General features: G+C 38.1%; 1 protein-coding gene and 1 long non-coding RNA gene across 7 annotated transcripts in view; one reads left to right on the plus strand and one right to left on the minus strand.

The window, feature by feature from the left end:
* LOC111266366 (uncharacterized) overlaps positions 1-11,082 on the minus strand; it is a 15,115-nt gene extending 4,033 nt beyond the window's left edge. Inside the window, exons 1-2 of one of the 6 annotated variants that reach the window (XR_015313412.1) lie at positions 10,989-11,082; positions 3,872-3,975 (exon numbers count right to left, since the gene is read on the minus strand). This is a non-coding gene — a long non-coding RNA (uncharacterized LOC111266366). The other 5 variants (XR_015313409.1, XR_002684052.2, XR_015313408.1 and 2 more) reach the window with 5 other exon arrangements.
* Positions 11,083-11,129: 47 nt separating this feature from the next.
* Positions 11,130-18,926, plus strand: LOC111266358 (E3 ubiquitin-protein ligase NEURL1B-like). The gene is made up of 6 exons (XM_022843800.2): positions 11,130-11,266; positions 14,604-14,732; positions 14,978-15,135; positions 15,374-15,443; positions 15,703-15,894; positions 16,247-18,926. The coding sequence occupies exons 1-6, from the start codon at positions 11,230-11,232 to the stop codon at positions 16,963-16,965; spliced, it is 1,305 nt and encodes a 434-aa protein (XP_022699535.1). The 5' UTR covers positions 11,130-11,229; the 3' UTR covers positions 16,966-18,926.
* Positions 18,927-19,293: the final 367 nt, after the last annotated feature.

Genomic DNA, 19,293 nt, shown 5'->3' on the forward strand with positions numbered 1-19,293 from the left:
TATATATGATACATGCTTTAGTCTATGCTATTCCGAACGGGCCGTCGTTCAACCCAAAGAAAAAGCAGTTCTGGGTTGCCCCTTTCCGATGCACTCATAACACTAGTGCGGTTGCCTTGTGTATGTTAGCGGGCTGTAGATAATGTTTACAGATTTGATAAAGCGTATTTTAACCAACTTCATCGCTAAATCATTTCCTAAGGCTAGAAATGTAACACTAAGCTGACCCGTGACACGTGACCATCCTCGAATGCTTCTGGTTCCGTCTGTCGAATTCGCTTTTCATTCATCAAAATCACAAAGCTAAAATTACAACGAAAAAATATAAAATAAATAGCTCAAAGAAATTTCAAGCGAACAGATCAACTAAAGGCTTGCTTTTTTTTTTTACGGAATAACAAAAACACAATATGTATTATCGGCAAGAACGTCAACACCAAAAAGACTGTACGGTCAGGAAAGCTTAACTAAGCCAGAAACAGAAAATGCATTGATCGGTATATGAATTGCAACTGTATTGACCAGATACTGAGATGCATTGAACGAAACCGCAGTAATAGAAAGGACAGAAGAAAGAAATAAGCCAGAGAGGAGAACTAAATTGTTTAACCTAGTCCTAAACTTGGTTTGAGGATATTCAGGGTCCGACTCTCCGGGCTTTGAACATCCGTCGAACAATTTTTTGATGTACGAAGTACGAAGCGTTATTGATCTCAGGTAATCACTCACAGATAACAATACGACTGACACATTTCAAGTTGTCCATGCAGGTAGACGGATCATAAGCCAGAACTGCTGTAAATGCGGGTGTTTCGTGAGACAGAACGTGTCGACAAACGCTTATGAAAAACAATTGGACTTTTTGACTCAGCCAGAGACGCCTGTTTCATTGTTGAAACGGAATGCCTTCTTACATTTGGCAAAAAAAAATGTGCTAATTTGTTTACACGTAGGACTACGCACACATTGTTCTCGAAAAGGTCATAACGATATCTGCGCAGCACGAATACATCTGTAGAAAAATTTGTGTATTATATGTGGACAAATTAATGGTTGCACGAATGACAAAATGGAAACCTACAGTTTTTATTAGTTCGAATATTCTGGGTATCTGCTAATTTGGTCTCCATTATCTTCAATATATAATGTGCTAATTAGGCAAAAGTCAAAATATAATCAAGCTACATCGTTTAGCTACCGCCAAACCATGTAAGGCATAGCGCAGGGGGGCCTTAAGAGATATACTATAGGCTTGCCGATCAACCTAGTTGGCCTACCTTCCACCAACTTGTTTTGTATTCGTATATTGAAAAATAAGCACTATTATTACTAATTCAATAATCAAAATTATATGTAAAGTGTAGAAGAAAACTTGCGCGATCTTGGCTTTCAACATATAGCTCAAGGCTATGGTATGATTTTCAACTCCAATAAAATTTCTATTGAATAATTCGAGTGTGTAAATAATGAAGTATTAGTCATTAAACGTGAAGTACAGTGAACAGCCGGACTGTAACGTTTTCTAACTCCCTCAGTATTATTATACCATTACGCAACTCTATTGCGCAACCTCATTGCTTCAGCATATGCTGAAGTAGGCCCGGAAAAATATTAACCTAAGTATTTACTAAAATCAAACATTATAATTATATAGTTCTATATATATAATTAGATATATAATAGTAGGCAACTAAAGCATAATACCTAGAGCTAATTTTGCAAATATAGATAAATTTCTGTTGCCCTTAATCAAATCTGCTTTGCCCAGTTCGACGCTCTTACTGTATTAGGTTATATTTGATAGTTTTTTTTTTCTAATCGAAATTTGAAGGTGTTGAAGGTGTAGATTCATTTTTTGAATATAGAAAACGTGTATATTTTTAAATTGTGCTATTTTTGTTTAACTTATAAACTTTTTAATGCTAGTAGATATGAAGTAAGAAAACTAAGGTTTAATTTTTGTAACTTTTAGAGTAGAAAGGAAAGCATTAAAATCAAAAAATACAATATTGTGCTTTCGTAACATGTTAAATATAACTACTTTCATGTTGCACACACTACTAGAAATTATAGCATACCTGGATAAGTATCTGTTTCATATTTACAATACAAATATTTATTTTTAAAAAAAACAATAAGTTGGCAGCAGATATTTTAATTTTGGTAAGGATTGTTCAGTAATTACTGATGCATTATTTAAAAGAATAGTGAACGCCTATAATTAATTAAGTCTTTATCATTAACATTTTAGTCCGATTACTGTGTTAGCGTTACTATCATGTCATATCCTTATCAACAAATCATAATATATTTGCATTATATTGTGTTGGAAACCTTCATGTCGTAATTATAAAAATATAAATGTTCAACAAATACGAGGCTGTACTACGGGATACGGGACTTGCTCGTACTTTATAGTCTCCAATCGAAAAACTAGTTTATTACTGTAAGGTTCTAGGTTTGATTTCCAGATTCCAAATAAGTAGTGAGAGTTGCAATACTAATATTATTGAGTCCGCCACACAAGTATGTTTGTACGACGTAAATCTCCGAAAGTAATTAAAAACGATAGCCATTGCACTTTTGTAAAAGCTATGAACAAGCGTATAGATGATTGGGTATTTGTGGATTTTTCACTATTCTCGAAAGGCCGCACATTACGGGGTCTAGAGGATTTATCTAGACTGGCTTGTTCGATTGTACTATGTCAGCCATATCTTGAATGTTCGTAACGAATTTAGCTGTTCAAGATTAAAACTTCTTCGTTCGAGTTCTGTGGGGTTCTTGTGAAAAAAAGCGTAAGAAAACCAATAGACTGCTTTCCGTTTCCACGGTTTACCCTTTACCTACTTACTTACCTAGTTACTTAATTACCTAGTTACCCTATTTAGTTAACTTAGTACCTCTAGTTAACTTTGTCCTGCAGTAGAGTTTCACTCTAGCCGTGAATATGAACAAGTGCCGAGCTAATTATATAACTCTGCATTATATGACTATGTTTTCTCTTTTTAACTATATAATAAATATACTAATAAACTACTTACTATCTTAAACAGAGGACAAAACGGCTGCCATAGATATGACAATGCGCTTCGAAAGTGAGCTAAACGTCGAACATTATAGGAACAGCCAGTGGTTCTTTGAACAGTGGTGTAATGGACCAAAGGAGTTAAGACTTTTTTATAATACGCTTATATATATATATATATATACCCTGGGGATATTTTTTTGAACGATCACCAACCTATCGATATTGCGCAATGCGAAATTGTAGGTGTTTCAAATGATTTGTAGGTCTGGTTATACCCAGGCAGCTATGGAACATGTCGGGTAAATTATGATATTGCGTTTTTAATAATTTGCTAACGGAATTTATGACCCATTGGAGGAGTATTACTGGGTACAAAATAGCAGACGGATAAAATACCTGTGTCGTGCAAGTGTCGGACACGTTCTTTTCTTATTGTGTAAATCGTCAAACGCTTCGATGTCAAGCTAACAATGTAGAGCAGTTAGGCCGCCTATCAGCTTAGACGCTCGTCTCTCTAAATTCTTTATTGAAAGCAGTCGTGAGCCCTACGCTAAGATTCAAATGTTACTCCACGGGCGGGCCATTGAACATTAGGATCTTTACAAATACAACTTGCTAATTCTAACACTTCGAATTATAACTAAATTGAATAGTAATTTTTGTATAGATTATTTACATTTCCAGTAGAATTAGGGGACTACCGTTGACGTTGCTATCGCTTGAACGTCGATACACTTATTTAGAACTTTTGACTAAATTCCAAGGCAAAGTTACCCAGCTGGTCAGAAAATGGTCTATATTGGAGATCAATTATCTATATAAGTGGAGGCTTCAACTTACATATTGTTGCCGGTTTGAATGTGCCTTAGTGTAATCAACTTCACTTGATCCCACTTTGTGTAGTCTGTCATATCTGCTAGACAAGCGGTCGTGCGTCGTTACAGCTGAAAAGGAAAAGAATAAGGGCATCCAATAAAATGTGATTATAGATTGCTTAGCTTCAATCAACTATTATTGCTCGAGGCAGAAAACAAATATTCGCGAAGAATTCGGTGAAGGTCACAATGCTAAAATACGGCTTAGTGAATCATTCAACCAGGCTCATCACTACACCTTTGTTTTGTTCATTTCATCAGGAGAATACATTAGCGTATCTTGTGTGATGGCTTTAGCTCATTACCTGAATACCCACTAGACCTTGCAATCCTAACCTAATCTCCCAAAGGGCGTACACATGCTAACCGCTCCGGCACAACTTTAGTGTTAAGCTCTCTTAATGAAGTGCCATTTATGCATGTTCTACAAAACTTGTGAAATCTTCTTCAGACATTAATCAAAGCAATCGTTAACCCGGTCCCGTGGTTTACATTGCTGCTGCGCAGGATGTAGGAATTGCTGGTTCAGTTAAAAATGCTTTTGGTGCTCAACTGCCGTAATTCCACGGGTTCGGAATTCCTTCGGGCCACTTCCAATATTCAACAGTTATCGATGGTGCACGTTACAGCTCCATCCGTATCTTCAGAAATACGTAGTTTTTGTGACTTGTATAGCGTATGTTTGCGATTGCTTCTTTCCAGAAGGAAGCTGGATGAAGTTGTACGACGTTTCCTGTTTTCTTCCACACACAACATGCGCTTTCAGTCGGTGCGCCCACTGTGGTCGCGTGTTGATGTTGAGTTGATGTTTATGTAATAATCGGAGCAAGTGGGATGTTGCACAGACAGAATGAGGGCATGTAGCATCCATTGGGAATCGTTGTCGACCCTACGAAACAATATTAGTTGCTCCGGCGTTTGTGCTTGTTCGTGGAAGCTGTCAATATTCTCAAGGCTGTCCTTTAGGTATATTCATCTTAACTTTGTTTCGACACCGATAGTCTTGAAGCCCTATAAAAATATGCGACTGCTTCTCCTTTCCTAGTATTTTTAACTTACTAGCGCCATATAATTATTGCCATCATTACAAAAACACAGAACATTTACACGGACAACGTAGTAACTAGAAAAATTAATCCTACGCAAAAGCATTTAAGCACAGCTGTTACTCGCTTTTCGTAGCCAAACCTGTTACGCGTGCCGTAACGAGTTCGTGGCTTTTTTGTTCTAGAAAAATTAGGAATCCGAGATATAACTGGTTCATTTTCTAAGGGTTGATTAAGCTTTTTAATAATTAATCACCTTTTAATTTCTTTTACTTAACATTACCTAACTAATCTACCTATTAAACTAAAGAGACTTAATAATTAAACACATGACCTCCATACATGTACAGCTACACCGTTGCCACGAAGTCTTACTTCAGCAAGAAGTCTTTGATGCCGGTAAGTCCCAACATGCTTTGGTAAATAATACATGGCTACTAAGTAAAAATCCTTTCGTTAAAGCATGTTTTAGTATGTTCGTTATCTTAACATATGCACCCTTGTAGCATTATCTTAAAAACTACGGAGTTTTTTGAAGTCAATGCAATTCCACGGCAATGAATTTGCAATATCCGAACCGAAAATACTATGTAAGCAATGTAAGGTTGTTAGCTTTTTCTCAACCCTATAGGACTGAGTTCCTCTCGAGACGCGCTGCAAAGCCCAACTCTATTGTAAAACGGTGAATTGTCAGTACTGATGCGCAACCAGATCGGCAAACGGCTGGATTTCGTTTATGTATACGGTAAATGTTATTCAGTCAAACGAGCATCGCCTCATCGTATCCAGTCGATGTGACGATTTCACTCCGCCAAACTTAGCTAGATTTCAAACTTCGTTCATTCTATTGGCATTTCAGCCGCTACTGGTTTCGGCGTAAATCAGGAGAACATTTTTCGACCATTGATCATGGTCAGAGGATTAATAGGGTTCGCAGGTAGTCTTTGCAGGACGATCAAATCCGTCAGTGGCAACATGTTCGTCGTAAAGCCTGTTACTATTCCGCCCCATACTGTCTAGCTATTACTTCCGAGATCGCGATAAAATACATCCCGAGCTTTTGTATTCTTAAAACCATTCACTTGTACATAAGGGAACTAATCTCCAGTGAAATTTGTACGACCATCCGGTGGCGTATTCTCGTAAGCGTTCGACAATGTGCTAAACGTGCGTGCGTACAGTGATTAATGATCAACGCAGTAAAACGTGCCCGATATACAAAAAGAAGCTTCTCTACTTTCTGAGGTCTATTTGGAACGATGCTAATAACGCACACCAGGAGCACCCTAGTCAGAACTCAAGCTGTCCTACTTGTGGAGTCCTGGTTTATCGCGTAGTTCAACGAAAGTTGTGCGGAAAAATGTGCGACATACATTAAAGCCTGGCGTGTGCTGTCCGTGTCGATAACGATTCAACAGAACAACATAATGTGCACATCCGTTTATTGAACCATGTGATCATGCGTGAAGGTTGTCGTCAGGCGCAGCAAATGAAAATTTGAACATATGGTCCCAAATATTCTAAAGATAAAATGAGTATAGTTGGATTAAGTACTCCAGCTTACGACATGACACGGCCGGAACCAATTGCTCTTCGATTATTTATTGCCTGTATGGACTGCTCTTTTATGGGTGAAGCAGCGGAGCAGGCGATTGCGAAGTAGCCGTCGGCGATGGATCGGATTCTATGTGATAAAGGACAAAATCAAATTAAACACTGAGCCTTCTATGTTTTTATGGAGGCCCGATTATTTTTATCGTATGTTTTGGTTTGCCTTACCTAGCTTTGCGTTTGCATTTTGTCATCCTGTAGGAAACATGCACATGCCGTAACAGCGGTGCAAGCCGTAACGCCCACCTTAAGAATACGAAGCAACGCGAAGAAAAATCGATGTTTATTTTTTCAAATGTTTGCTTTCAAATGACATACGAGTGGTCTAGAAGAATAAAATCCTCAAAGATGGACATGAGACAAAATTAGATACACATTTATCGTGATTAAGGTAATAGTTAATCTTTTTTTTTGTAGTCCGAATGATTTATGCAATGGTTTGATTCAATGTATGTCTATGATAATTTCAATGAATCTTGCCCACAAATTGAGTCGCCTCCGTAATGTTTTTATATAGGTATAGATTCTTGGCGACTAGTCCAAAACAGCGATGTGAGTTTTCTGCAATCAGCTTCTGACGCAAGTAAATAGGTAACACAACACGAAATTTTGGTGGAAGACCTTTCGATCAAAGCTAGCAGAATTTCGACGTGTAGATGACCTAAAAGTGCATACCCCATTAACGATATTTTGGTAAGCTACACGACATTTCATTCAGAACGAACTCAGAGCACAATACACGCGGCTCCGTACATTGGCAGGGATATGGGCTCGAATTTTTCGTTCCAGAGATATCAAAATAAATGTTTTGCTAGTACCATTGGGGAGCTTATTGTAGCTTGCAGAATTTGTCGTCCTGTGGTATTAATGTGCAATTCCTTTGTGGTACAAGCTGACATACAAACAAAAAACTCGGGCGTTTCCGACATACCAACGCACGATGTGGCTCATGTGATATGATGATATTTACTCAAATATGATATTTTAGTAAAAATAACGCCATGAAGCGTTAACGGACGACCAAAGAATATTCACTATTTGTGGCGGTATTCCCCATAACCCGTCTATGCCGCTAGATTTTCTTCAAGTAGAGCGATTCCATCGATGATTTATTAGATTACGTAAACCTTCTAACACAACTTTTCTTGTCTGTTAATATTAATAACACTGCAGTAACTTTATTTTGTTTCCTCGAGTTTCCAGAGTTAAACTAACCATCAGCAAGCATTAATTAAATATCATAACAGTTTTTCAGGCCTATTCTTAGAGATACGAAAAGCTTTTAGGAAATCTTTCCTGCAGGCAAAATTTTATACGGAGATGAAATACCACACCGCTTCCGGGTATTTTTCCACTTCCACGTCATATTTTTAAAAGATTAAAGGGGAAGATTGAGGCGATTCAAAGCGGATCAAAGCTCTATTTCCCGCATGTCAGTTAGAGCGCTGATGATTTAGTATTATACCGAAACTTATTTTAGTCATATTTCCAATGCATTTTTATTCCATTGAGATATGCTTATAAGATGCGCCGCATTCTTTAGAAGGCTAATTAACTCTTTTTTGTTAAAATTCCCGGGGACAGCCGTATTATCGTATCAAGACTGGAATATCCCCGCATCAGACTGCCTATGGTTAATTGGCGGCTAAATTCGAACGAATAATAGGAACTGAGCATAAATGTATTTTTATACCACGTACCTGTAACTGTAAGATGAAGCTAAATATGAATCGCTTAGATAATTTGGAAAAATCGCCAGGCTCAGCCCAAAAAAGCCATGTCTGTAAGTTCGAGGCCGTACCTACAGCATTTAACCTTTTTTCCTTAATTTCATTTTTTTGAAAAAGGATTGTCTTATACAGTTATCGCCAAAAAACAGATTTCATACTCTTATTCAGTGTGAATCATTATGGTAACTTCCTCTATAATACTACCGTAGAGATCACCTTAGCGAATCATTATAGCTTTCCTACCAGGGCAACTTGAGCGATTTCGGACTGTGTGATTCTGTTGTGGTCTAAATTAGAACCTGGGCGTATACGTGCCAGGGAGCCAGCCATCTGATGGACGGCCTAACAGCGATATCAGACGTAAAATTCGAAACATATACACTATGTGGTTCAAATAGCGCCACTTTTTAAATAGCTCGTATGGCATAAGCAACCAAATATATCTTTCATTTTATATACTCACATGTGTAGTGTAGTGTGTGTGCCACCGGCGAACCAGCAACGTTCGGCTTTCTCAGCCAAAGAGTTAAGCGTTTGACGCAGCACATCATGAATGTGCTGATCTAAGTTAATTCGTTATCTATTTGTAATTTAATATATCTTTCCACCAGATTGTCCACAGTTGGACCACTTAAGAGCTCAAGTTTTGCCCTGCTCCTGCGAAGGATACTGCATTCAGTGCGGCTTTTCAATAGATGTTTGTAGTTTGGTGTAGAGCGATAGGCGAACTAGGTGGGTTTAGAAGGCTCGATCGATATTATAGATTTATTAATTTGTTATAGTTCTACAACAGTATTCTTTGAAGGAAACCTCATCCTTGTCTTACATTCAATGCCCCTTTGGATATTTCAGTGTGATGTATTATAGTAGGCTTCCAAGTATACTTAGAAAGAGTTCCTTAATATGCGACAGTGTTAGAGGGACGAAAATGGTTATTTGCTTCCTGCACAACATATGCTTAAAACATAGTTTCTGGAACGCCTAAAGGCATGCAATATCCTGTTGAATCTTTACTCTGTTAGCACAAAGCGAATTGTGTCTTCACCGGATTTCAAACACAGACTGTTTCGGATGCTTTTATATTTAGGCTCGTCGCCGAGTCGCAATGGGATAAACCATTATAATTTTGTGTTTTTTTTTTTCTGTTTAGCTTCTTTCAAATATCAAGATTAAATTTGTCTGTGATTATCAATTGTAATTATCTTTGAATTGCCTCAAGTTAGTGAGATAATTGTATGATGAGCACGCCACATGTGTAAAGATATTTTTATTGGAAATATTTAGAGAATATTCCCGAATAGTTAAATATCTAGTGCTAGCAGACGACACCGCAGTGCTGGGTGTGTTTATTCAACATATGGTGTACGATGTTTTTCATATCTTACGCCGACTACTTAAACTATAGGCGTTACTTCAGACGGAAACCAAACGTGTCTGGGTCTCTTGCATGTTTCGATGTAACGTACGAATAATTATTAACTGAGCAGTGTCACGTTACAGAAAAGAACGAGAAAAAATGATCATTGTTGAGTTGCAAAATGAGCCGAAAAGATGTTATTTCGGATATATCAGCATCTCAAACGTGTCCATATATAGTCGAATGTTAGGCACTTGTGTCGTTGCGCTAAGGAATATGGCTCTCTTTTTTAAACACCCTCGTCCACCGATATTGTAGGTAGCAAATAAAATCGTAATAATAATAATCGTAATAATAAATAAGCAACCTTATATGACTCCGCAGTATTAAGTCGAGATCGCAATATTGCCCGTGCCGAGCAAATTTTGTTACCTTAATATGTGATTCTAAACGTAGAACCACAACGTTATCTTTCAGAACCTTCAGAACAGCTGAACCAGAGATCAGAACAGCTGTATCGCATTTAGCCTGTCTACAATTCAACCTTTCTGGCTTAACTTACTGTAACTAATGGCTGTAAAAGCATTGTCCAATTATCGATTTCAATATTTTTATAACCACTCGAAGTACGCTGAAAACTTGCCTTTAACGCGGGAAACGTCATTTTGCAGATTTGTGTCTACCCAATTATTACAATAATGTACTCACATTGTTTCTAGTTAATTTGTAGTTTAGATGCTTAGAGACAATTTAGCAAATGAAACATGAAGCTAACTGCAATGTTCATCGCGCCCTTTAAATTAGCAATTAAGCTGCACTTAGGTAAACAGTGCCTGGGCAGAACTTCGAAGCAATTGCCTTATATATATATATATATATATATATATATATATAGAAAAGCTAGAGAAACTTCCCAATAACCCCATTCTTTATATACACATATTTAATATTGCACATTAAAGTACAACAATTTAAATACAATATTATATAGCATATCATACGGCACGACTGGTGTTTTCATGCATAAATATGTATGACATATTTGTTTGAAGTTACGAAGATAATCTCTGTGTGTGTAGATCTTGGATGCCTGACAGCCGCTGATTGCACGCAAATCAATTCAAATCGGCCACCGCTAGCGGTGTCTGTAGTTCAAGCGTGCTATAGCTTTTGTTAAGGGTAAGCTATGAGTAAAGTATATTAGCCGGTGCCTGACTGATAGCAGGGCGCAATTCTTTTTTTCGAAATACGGCTCCGTCCGTAGTTGTTAGCGCTCTTCGTTATCGTTTTACTAAGAGAATGAACAGAGACTTTGTAACAAAGCGTAAATTAACCTACAGTTGGATGAAAACCCGCTACAATCGAGAGCAGACGGTCTGCGAGAACGGCAGCATAGTAAACTTCGTTGCTGTGTGACATACAGGGACTAGGTGCTGAGAAGTGGACTGTTCCAAGAAACTGGTAGGTTTCTCTGCGCGGACTGAACTTCCGGAATCTTCCAAGTCGTAGTTGAGGTGTGACCGAATTGTCTGCTTGATAATCTGCAACAACGGGTGCGTCTCCGCTGCATTTCTCCACGATGACGGTCGGACCCATCGGATTTCATAGGGTGCGAGGTATGTTTTTGAAAATCTGCGTCTGTCATGTTCGTATATTTTCATCAACAGCGTATTTAATTCTTGCTATTGCGTTTCCGCTGGAGCAAGTCTATGTTCCTTATCTCATTTGTGCTCCTGCTGCCATCTGAATAATTGCTGTTGGTACGCAATAAAAAGTTATCCTTAATTATTAGAGCACAGCGAATATGGCGGCTGCTTCGTACGAAATATATGTATATATAGATTTAATATGATTTTGTTCATTGTGATGGATCTCATAGACGAGTGCGAGCAGGCACGGGCGACTTACATGTATTTGTTTTCTCATGACAATGAATGACCGTATAGACGCGAAATGTAACGAATGTTTACTAACCGGAGTAGAAAACAGCCGACCAAAAATGATTATGACAGCAAGCAATGAATGTTAATATGTTCATAGAAAGTGTTCGACTGAACATAATGTTTTCGGCAATGACAATGCACACAGTTTGCGCATATGGCATCAAATCCTTAAAAAAAATCATTTCGAATGCGGCATTCTTTAATCTGAAGAGTACTTGACCTGCAAATAGTTTTTGTGCAGATGACGTAGGATTTCAAAGGGTAAAACTGGAGTATGATTGTCGAAAAGATTCAATCTTGATCATATCATGATTTTGGCATACAGTATCTAATGTGTCACCTTGGATTGGTAATGCAAAGGCTGCGACTGACTAGAACATCGAGCATGGTAGACTTAGGTCAAGAAATGTTGAACATCGGTGTAGAGGAAGGGCGAACAGTCTACTTTATTCTCAGTTTCATGATCTGTTTTCTTGAGCATTGGTTGGTGGTTCCGATAGCTTATGCCCCAGAGGTGCTTCTTCCTTGATATATGTAGCCGAAGTAATGTCCAAAAAATATCACGTCAATTCAAAGAATCTCGTAGCGTAGAATAGAAGCGGTTAAATCTCAGAATAGCTTGAGGGTAACCATCCATCTCAGTATTGATACATGCAGAACTAGCGAAAAACAAGCAATACGTGAAGTGACATTACGATTAAGTGTCCGCGTATGTTGCAATTATTATCTAGTTAAGAGAACTGAAGTTACAGCAGAATCAGTCATTTTTAATTGCAACTCAAACCTTCTTAACTGAGCCTTGTCATGGTTCTGCTTGGAAATGTGGGGCGTCTGACACGAAGATACTGTGAGAATTCAAGCAGCTCGCGCTCGACCGAAAAAAAACAAGTTTAATAGTCCTTGTGAGTCCTCAGACACGTTCGATGCTGCATATTGCTTTCAAAGATGGAATAGAAACGTTTTCACGCATACTGTGCCGATAAAATGAAATTAAAAACATTCTGATTCACTGTGTGTAGCCTGCTCTTAACATCTGTGTTGGAATCAATTTTGGCCAGGCTGTCATGGTGCAATCAACAATTATATATATATATATATATATATTGTTGATTGCAAAGAAAGGTTTACGATTATACGCGAAATTCGAAAAGATATGCCACCTATTTCCATATTGAATAGCTTTCCTTTATGCAAAACAAGGCTGCATGGCCATCACTTGCCTTTATGGTCTTATCTAAGGTTTTGACTGACATTTTACTACAAAACCTTAGATAAGACCATAAAGGCAAGTGATGGCCATGCAGCCTTGTTTTGCATAAAGGAAAGCTATTCAATATGGAAATAGGTGGCATATCTTTTCGAATTTCGCGTATAATCGTAAACCTTTCGATTCAGATTTCTGCAAAAAGTTTACAAGGCAACTTCTTAAAACATGTATCGCACGCAGTATCAATATATTCTAAATATATTCTATAGCGTAAAATTCTAGAGCCATTGCCGTAATATTTGCTTGTGTGTTAGCGGTCGGTGAATCATGAATTCTTGCTTCCACATGAACATGTCTCAGTTATGCTAATGCTTAAGAAGAGCCCTGGGCATTTATTTGTCCAGGATGAAAACGTATTGTCACTCCAGTTACAGCTTGAGTACTCCTCCAACATCGAATTTTACCCCCAACAAATTGAACAAAAAAATAATTGCGCCCGTATGTATTGTGTTGTTTGTACGTAAACAAACAATAATTAATATATAATATATAACTGATTGAAACAGTCATATTTTTGTCCTGCGACGGGATATTATCTGTCGAATTATACACATAACAACTGAGGAACAAGTCCGTCGTATATTTGCATTTGACACTCGAATACATGCTAAATCAGTAGCAATACTGTTTCTGTGAAATAAATGTGACAAAGTATAGATGTTATAGATGTGTATATTTCTCACTTGAGTACTAGATAACTAGACTTCCGTCGGATACCGAGCCGGCCAAGCAAGTCATCGTCGTATAAAGAATGTTTATGTCAACGTACTAAGAAGCTGCAGGCTGAAACTGGTGTGCGGTTTCTCTTTAGTTTTAATTAGAACTGAAAAAACGCTCTGTATCGAGTACCGAGTGGCGTCACCGCTTAGTTTAACCTTAAATTTGGGTTTCGTTGCGGTTTGTTCGTGTCGTTTTTTTCTGTTATCTCGCTTATTACATTATCTTGCCAGATCATACTATCAATACCAGCAACATTAGTTGTATTCGTCATATTTACCTGATGGAAGTGTTAATAAATTATGATTAATTGAATATCATAAACAAGAAAGTTTATTTGTATTTGTTCGAAGTAAAGCAATGAAGTGCATGAAGACATCCGGTGTCCATTGCCAACAAAATGAAAGGATCTTAGAATGGAAGTAGATGCTTTCATGCAAGAATTGCTTTGTAACGTAAGCACTTAGCTTGGAACTTACACCGCTACTGCTGCAGTTCCTATTTGTATGTAGTTGCCGACGCCGCTCAAATGCAAAAACCTAAATGGCGACAAAATAGATGCATATCATTAAAAGTTACTATTTAACTTAACTATTTGCCTAAGTACTAGTAGCGATTTTGGTTGCGCAAATTTTGTATACCGTTGATTTCGGCTGTTGAAAGTTGGCTACTTATTAATTTTTTTCTGAAAAGTGTTTTCAGGGTTAGCTTTCAGTATAGTGGTTCCTGACAGCAAGCTCCACTAACTGCCGAAAACTGATTCAGTCGCTGACTCTACATATTTGTACGAGCAGTTATCATTTCGTTAATTTGTGTTGTGGTCGAATGTCAGATTATACTCTCACTTATAGTATCCGGATATCCATAAGGCTTCGAGAAACTACTGAAAGAGCTTTTGACAGCTGAACTGCTACACGATCTTTGTTATTGCTAAAAACTGTACTTATACCTGCTAGTGAGGTATTTCAAGAAAATGTGATTTGGATAAGTGTTTATTGGTGGCTGAAATTTAATGTCAAATTTCAGGGGAAAACATACGCGTTACCAACAACACAGCTATGCGTGTTGAGAGTTTTAATAAGGCCTTGTGTTTTACGGATCGGCCGCTAAGAGCCAACGAAAAATTGACCTTTCGTATTTCACGGGTTACACGAGGTAAGTTTAGTCTGCTAAGGATGAGTTCGTACTTTTTCATTTATACCTTCTTGATCGTTAGTATGCAGCGGTCACTATAAGCTACGAACCCCCATATACGAAAACTTCTAACCTGTGTCATAACCGATTTCAATAAACCTTCTCTTAGACTTCTTATACGTATCGGGGATTATGAAAATCCTATCCGTACCTTCCTTTTGAAGGCCCGAATACTTAATAAATATGCTTTTGTGGTTGTTCTTTAGCATGGAGTGGCACGCTTCGGGTAGGCGTAACGATACACGATCCCGACACATTCGAGGACAACCTCCCGAAGTACTGCTGTCCTGACCTCAACATGAAACCTGGAAACTGGGGAAAAGCTGTTGAAGAAGCTCATGCTCTTGAAAATAATGTACTTCAGGTAAACATCATGGTTTCGCTTTGCCCTTAACGACGTATTTTGAATAGCGAATTAAGGTAGTTTTTAGAGAGAAAACTGGAAAGTGACGTAGAGGTTAATGAAACTATCAGATTGGCAACCTCTTAGTTTTGTCACGTAATTTAAAAGCATATCTTAGACCATTGTTCATTTATCTAAAACATAATTTGATAAAAAAAAAAAAACATTTTAATGTTACATTTTTTTACGTACGTTTTAGGTTTTCTACACATCACAAGGAAATGTGATGTTGAAGGTGAACAGTAATGATCCGGGAGTATTTCTTTCCGGTAAGACTTCATTTGATGCTTGATTGTACAGAATATTTTGTCCTTAATCGTATAGAACCATTGTGTAGGATTTATTCTTGTCGTCCAATAATGAGCTGCAACTGTTGGCAAGTCTGCACTTAGCTGTTCGTTTGCTGTTAAATACTTTCAAAATTTTGGACTCTAACCGACCCGTGAGGCGGCTCGTCCTTGGAAAGGTGTATTCCCTTACTCTCACATTAGACAATAACAGCAGTGGTGTTTTTTAATTTGTATACAGGAGTTCGTACCGGAGTGCCCCTTTTCGTGTTGTTCGATGTTTACGGAAACACGCTGGGTATTGAATTGGGCGAGGTACAGCTGCGCAATTCGACAACTCCAGCCGGAACAACTCAAGCCGTAAGGAATGCAGCATCTACTCTAGTTCCTAGTCAACGTTTGAACAATACGAACCTCCGAAGCGAGTGTTTCCGTAAGTAGAACGTAAAAAGTGTGAACTTCTGCACAGCGCTGCTGCTCTTTTCGAATTCGTAAACGGTAGATGGTAAGAGAAAGATGTCGCCTGCTTAACTAATATTTTCCGCATTTTTCTCTTACAAGAGAAAATGGATCTCTATAACCTTACTAACATCGGTAACTTTCGTGCATAAGTATTTTTGTTAGGTTGATTCATGCTATAAGCACAAACTCCCTTAACAGGAAGTTCGAGGAAGTCTTTGATCCTTATAGGTTTTTAGTTTTAGGTTTTTAGTTCGGTGCTGCCGCTAGTCGTTCTTCAGACATTCTTATCCTCGCAATGTCTTTCTCTGGTGTGTTCCTTGCAGCCAACATCGCTTTACATCCCGCTCAGTTATCGTGCATTAACACAAGTCACGTTCAGGCGTCGTCTAATGTAGCCAATGGTTTAATGGACTGTCCAGGAGGTTTAGTCATGACAGAAACAGCATTGCGTGCCGGTCAGGCACTTATCGTAAAGTTGGCAGACCTCCACCGTGAAGTGCCAATGAACCTCGCCCTGTCAGCTGCCACAACTGATGAAATTCGACGCTTCAATAGCCTTGACGATCTCTATGATAAAACATATACAGTTTTGTTTAAGAGCGGTGTTACAACAGCCGGAGAAGAGATAGCCGTTGTGATTTCCGAGCAAGGCATTGTACATGTTTCGCACGCTAATAAGAAATGGCTTCAGTGTGTCTACGTTGACCCGGTCGTACAATTCCGCGTTGTGTTTGATATGCAAACGGTGAAGAAACTATCGGTAGTCGGTATCACGACTCATCTACAGGCGCCCGCGAACCAGATTGATGGGGGCGACGGCTCAAGCAAAAGTGAGCAAAAGAAAGCCAGCGGAAATAACTCTGACCGCGCACCAATCGATTGCGTCATCTGTCTCGAGAATCTCCGCGATACGCTCCTTAAGCCTTGTCTACACTTCGTCCTGTGCGGCGGCTGTGCGCGATCCCTCTCCCAGAGTGACCACAAGGAATGCCCAATCTGCCGTAAACCCATCAAGGGCACGGAAAAGATTTACATGAATTAAGTAGATGAACAGCTCTGTGAAGATCTATCAAATGTATTTGTGTAATGAGCACATGGTGAGTAGGTAGAGCCCTGAAAATTTCATTGTTTTTTTTCTAAGAAACTAACGCGTAACGCGTTTGAATGACATACTTTAGATCTAAATTGCATCGTATAATAACCAGTGAAAATAGACATTGGATTAATATTATGCACTTGCACGAACCTGACTTTAGCAGTGGCTAATGCAGTAGTAAAACAATAACTTCAGAATAAAACAGAAAAAAACTTCAGAGAGCCTCTGTTAGTTTTTGACAAAATCAAAATGCACAGCTAAACTGGACGTACAGGAAAGATAGACAAGGAATCAAACAAGGAAGTAAGAGCATTAGTTTTTCAGATGCAACTATTAAGATGGGATGCACACACGTTCACACAAACGTGCGCGCGCACACACACACTTACGGATGGTGGTTGAACATTAAGAGGACGCAATAAAAGATTTCACGTAATAAATATTATATTCACTTACAAATATCCACAAAAATTTAATCGATAAGTGCATCAGCTAGAAGTCTTGATTGTAGTTGCGTGTGGATTCGTTCGAAGAAAATCGCGTTTACGCGTGTTGTAACTACGACAAAAGACGCTTCAACGAAAACTTCTGGTTGTCGATATCACTTGGCACATAGCACTATTGAATTAAGGCACATAGTTCATCCGTTCGTGTAAATTCGTGAAAATCTACTTGGGCTGTAGGGACTTGACATACGGTATAGCTATAAGGAACTATTTTCCTAAAATCAAGAGATTGATTGGTATATTTACAGCAATATGTGAACGCTACATTTTGAGTACTTCAAAAACGTCAATTAAAGATTGATTGCTGCTTTACGTGATCGTGTTGTTGCCAGTAATGCTGATCTACTCGTGCTAGGCCCGGTGTGTGTTCGGCTATCTAACTGATGTGATAAATCCATATTGTGACACACGACGCGTTGAGGCTAAAGCTAGCCTAAGTTTCAAGCAGCACCCATTACAAGCTGCTTCCTATAATCCTCTGTGCGAACAGGCGTCGATTCATAACAAGCGCTCGGGAGTAATATTTATATTTTCTACCGTGTGTAAAAATTGGGATATTCATACATCTTACATTGAGCTAATGCAGGCACGCATGAAACTTGTACAATGGTAAACAAAGTGAAAAAAAGATGTAATAAACGATATTGTTGAAAACAATGGTAAACAAAGTGAAAAAAAAAAAGATGTAATAAACGATATTTTGAAAAACATGGATAAACAGTTGTTCAAAAAATCATGGCGGTTTACTATGTATTGCCATTTCACTGACATAACAATATGCTAATGATCTCTTAATTCTACGTTCTTATAGCTCATGTTATCAAGGCTCATTATTTTGCACAAAATAATAAGCTGCTTTAACTAAAAACATTTGATCATATTTGACACGAAATCTATGAAGTGACATGACTATGGAGGTTTATAACTGACGTTACCCTATTGTGAGCATTCTATTGAGCAGTTTTTGTAATCATATCAGGGAAATTATTTAGGTCATCATAAACAGAACTGCTGCGTCAGAACAGCTGTACTAAATAGGATCCGTATTTGTCGTAAATACAAACAGCGAGACATAAATACAGGGTAGCAGCGAGCGCGAAGAAAACAAAGACGTTTACGTCGCTAAACTGTAAGAGAAATGAGGTATCTTTGATACCGAATAATTAGTGTGATTACAGACCTAGAGGTTGCGGTAGGCGGATGTAATGGAGACGTTTGCAGTGCTATTACAGGTAAGCTAAAATGTTTACGCCAAAACTTCTTATCAATCCAGAAGAATCGAAACATTGGGATATTTTAATTCTCACTAAGGTAAACCAAATTCGTGAGGGATGTAATGTCGTTTACCAATCTGTGGAAGTCAAGAATAAAGTATTTTTTTTTAATTAAGAAAATTATGTATTTTTATATCGTTTATTTATTTACCTTATGTATATATATCGGTACATTGCATTTTCCGCTCGAGTAACGTGATTTTCCCTAGATTTAGGTTCAAAAAAGCATCAGAGAAGTGCATAAACATGAATTACGATCTATTTCCGCAGTGCTAAAGGTGTGTCGGTTTGTGTGAATTGTCGGCTTCGAATAACCCAGTAGAGTGAATCTGACCTTCTTGTAGGTTAATATTTTATCTGTTTTTCAAGCCTCATAGAGTAAGAAACTTAGTCTTGAAAGAAATGTCACAAATTTTCTGTTGTGAATAGGAATTTTGCTAAGAAGAAATTAATGAAATATGTCAATAGTCTTTATGACGGATTTATTGTAATTA

Source organism: Varroa jacobsoni, unplaced genomic scaffold (assembly GCF_002532875.2).
Source record: "Varroa jacobsoni isolate VJ856 unplaced genomic scaffold, vjacob_1.0 scaffold_1076, whole genome shotgun sequence".
NCBI lineage: Eukaryota > Metazoa > Arthropoda > Arachnida > Mesostigmata > Varroidae > Varroa > Varroa jacobsoni.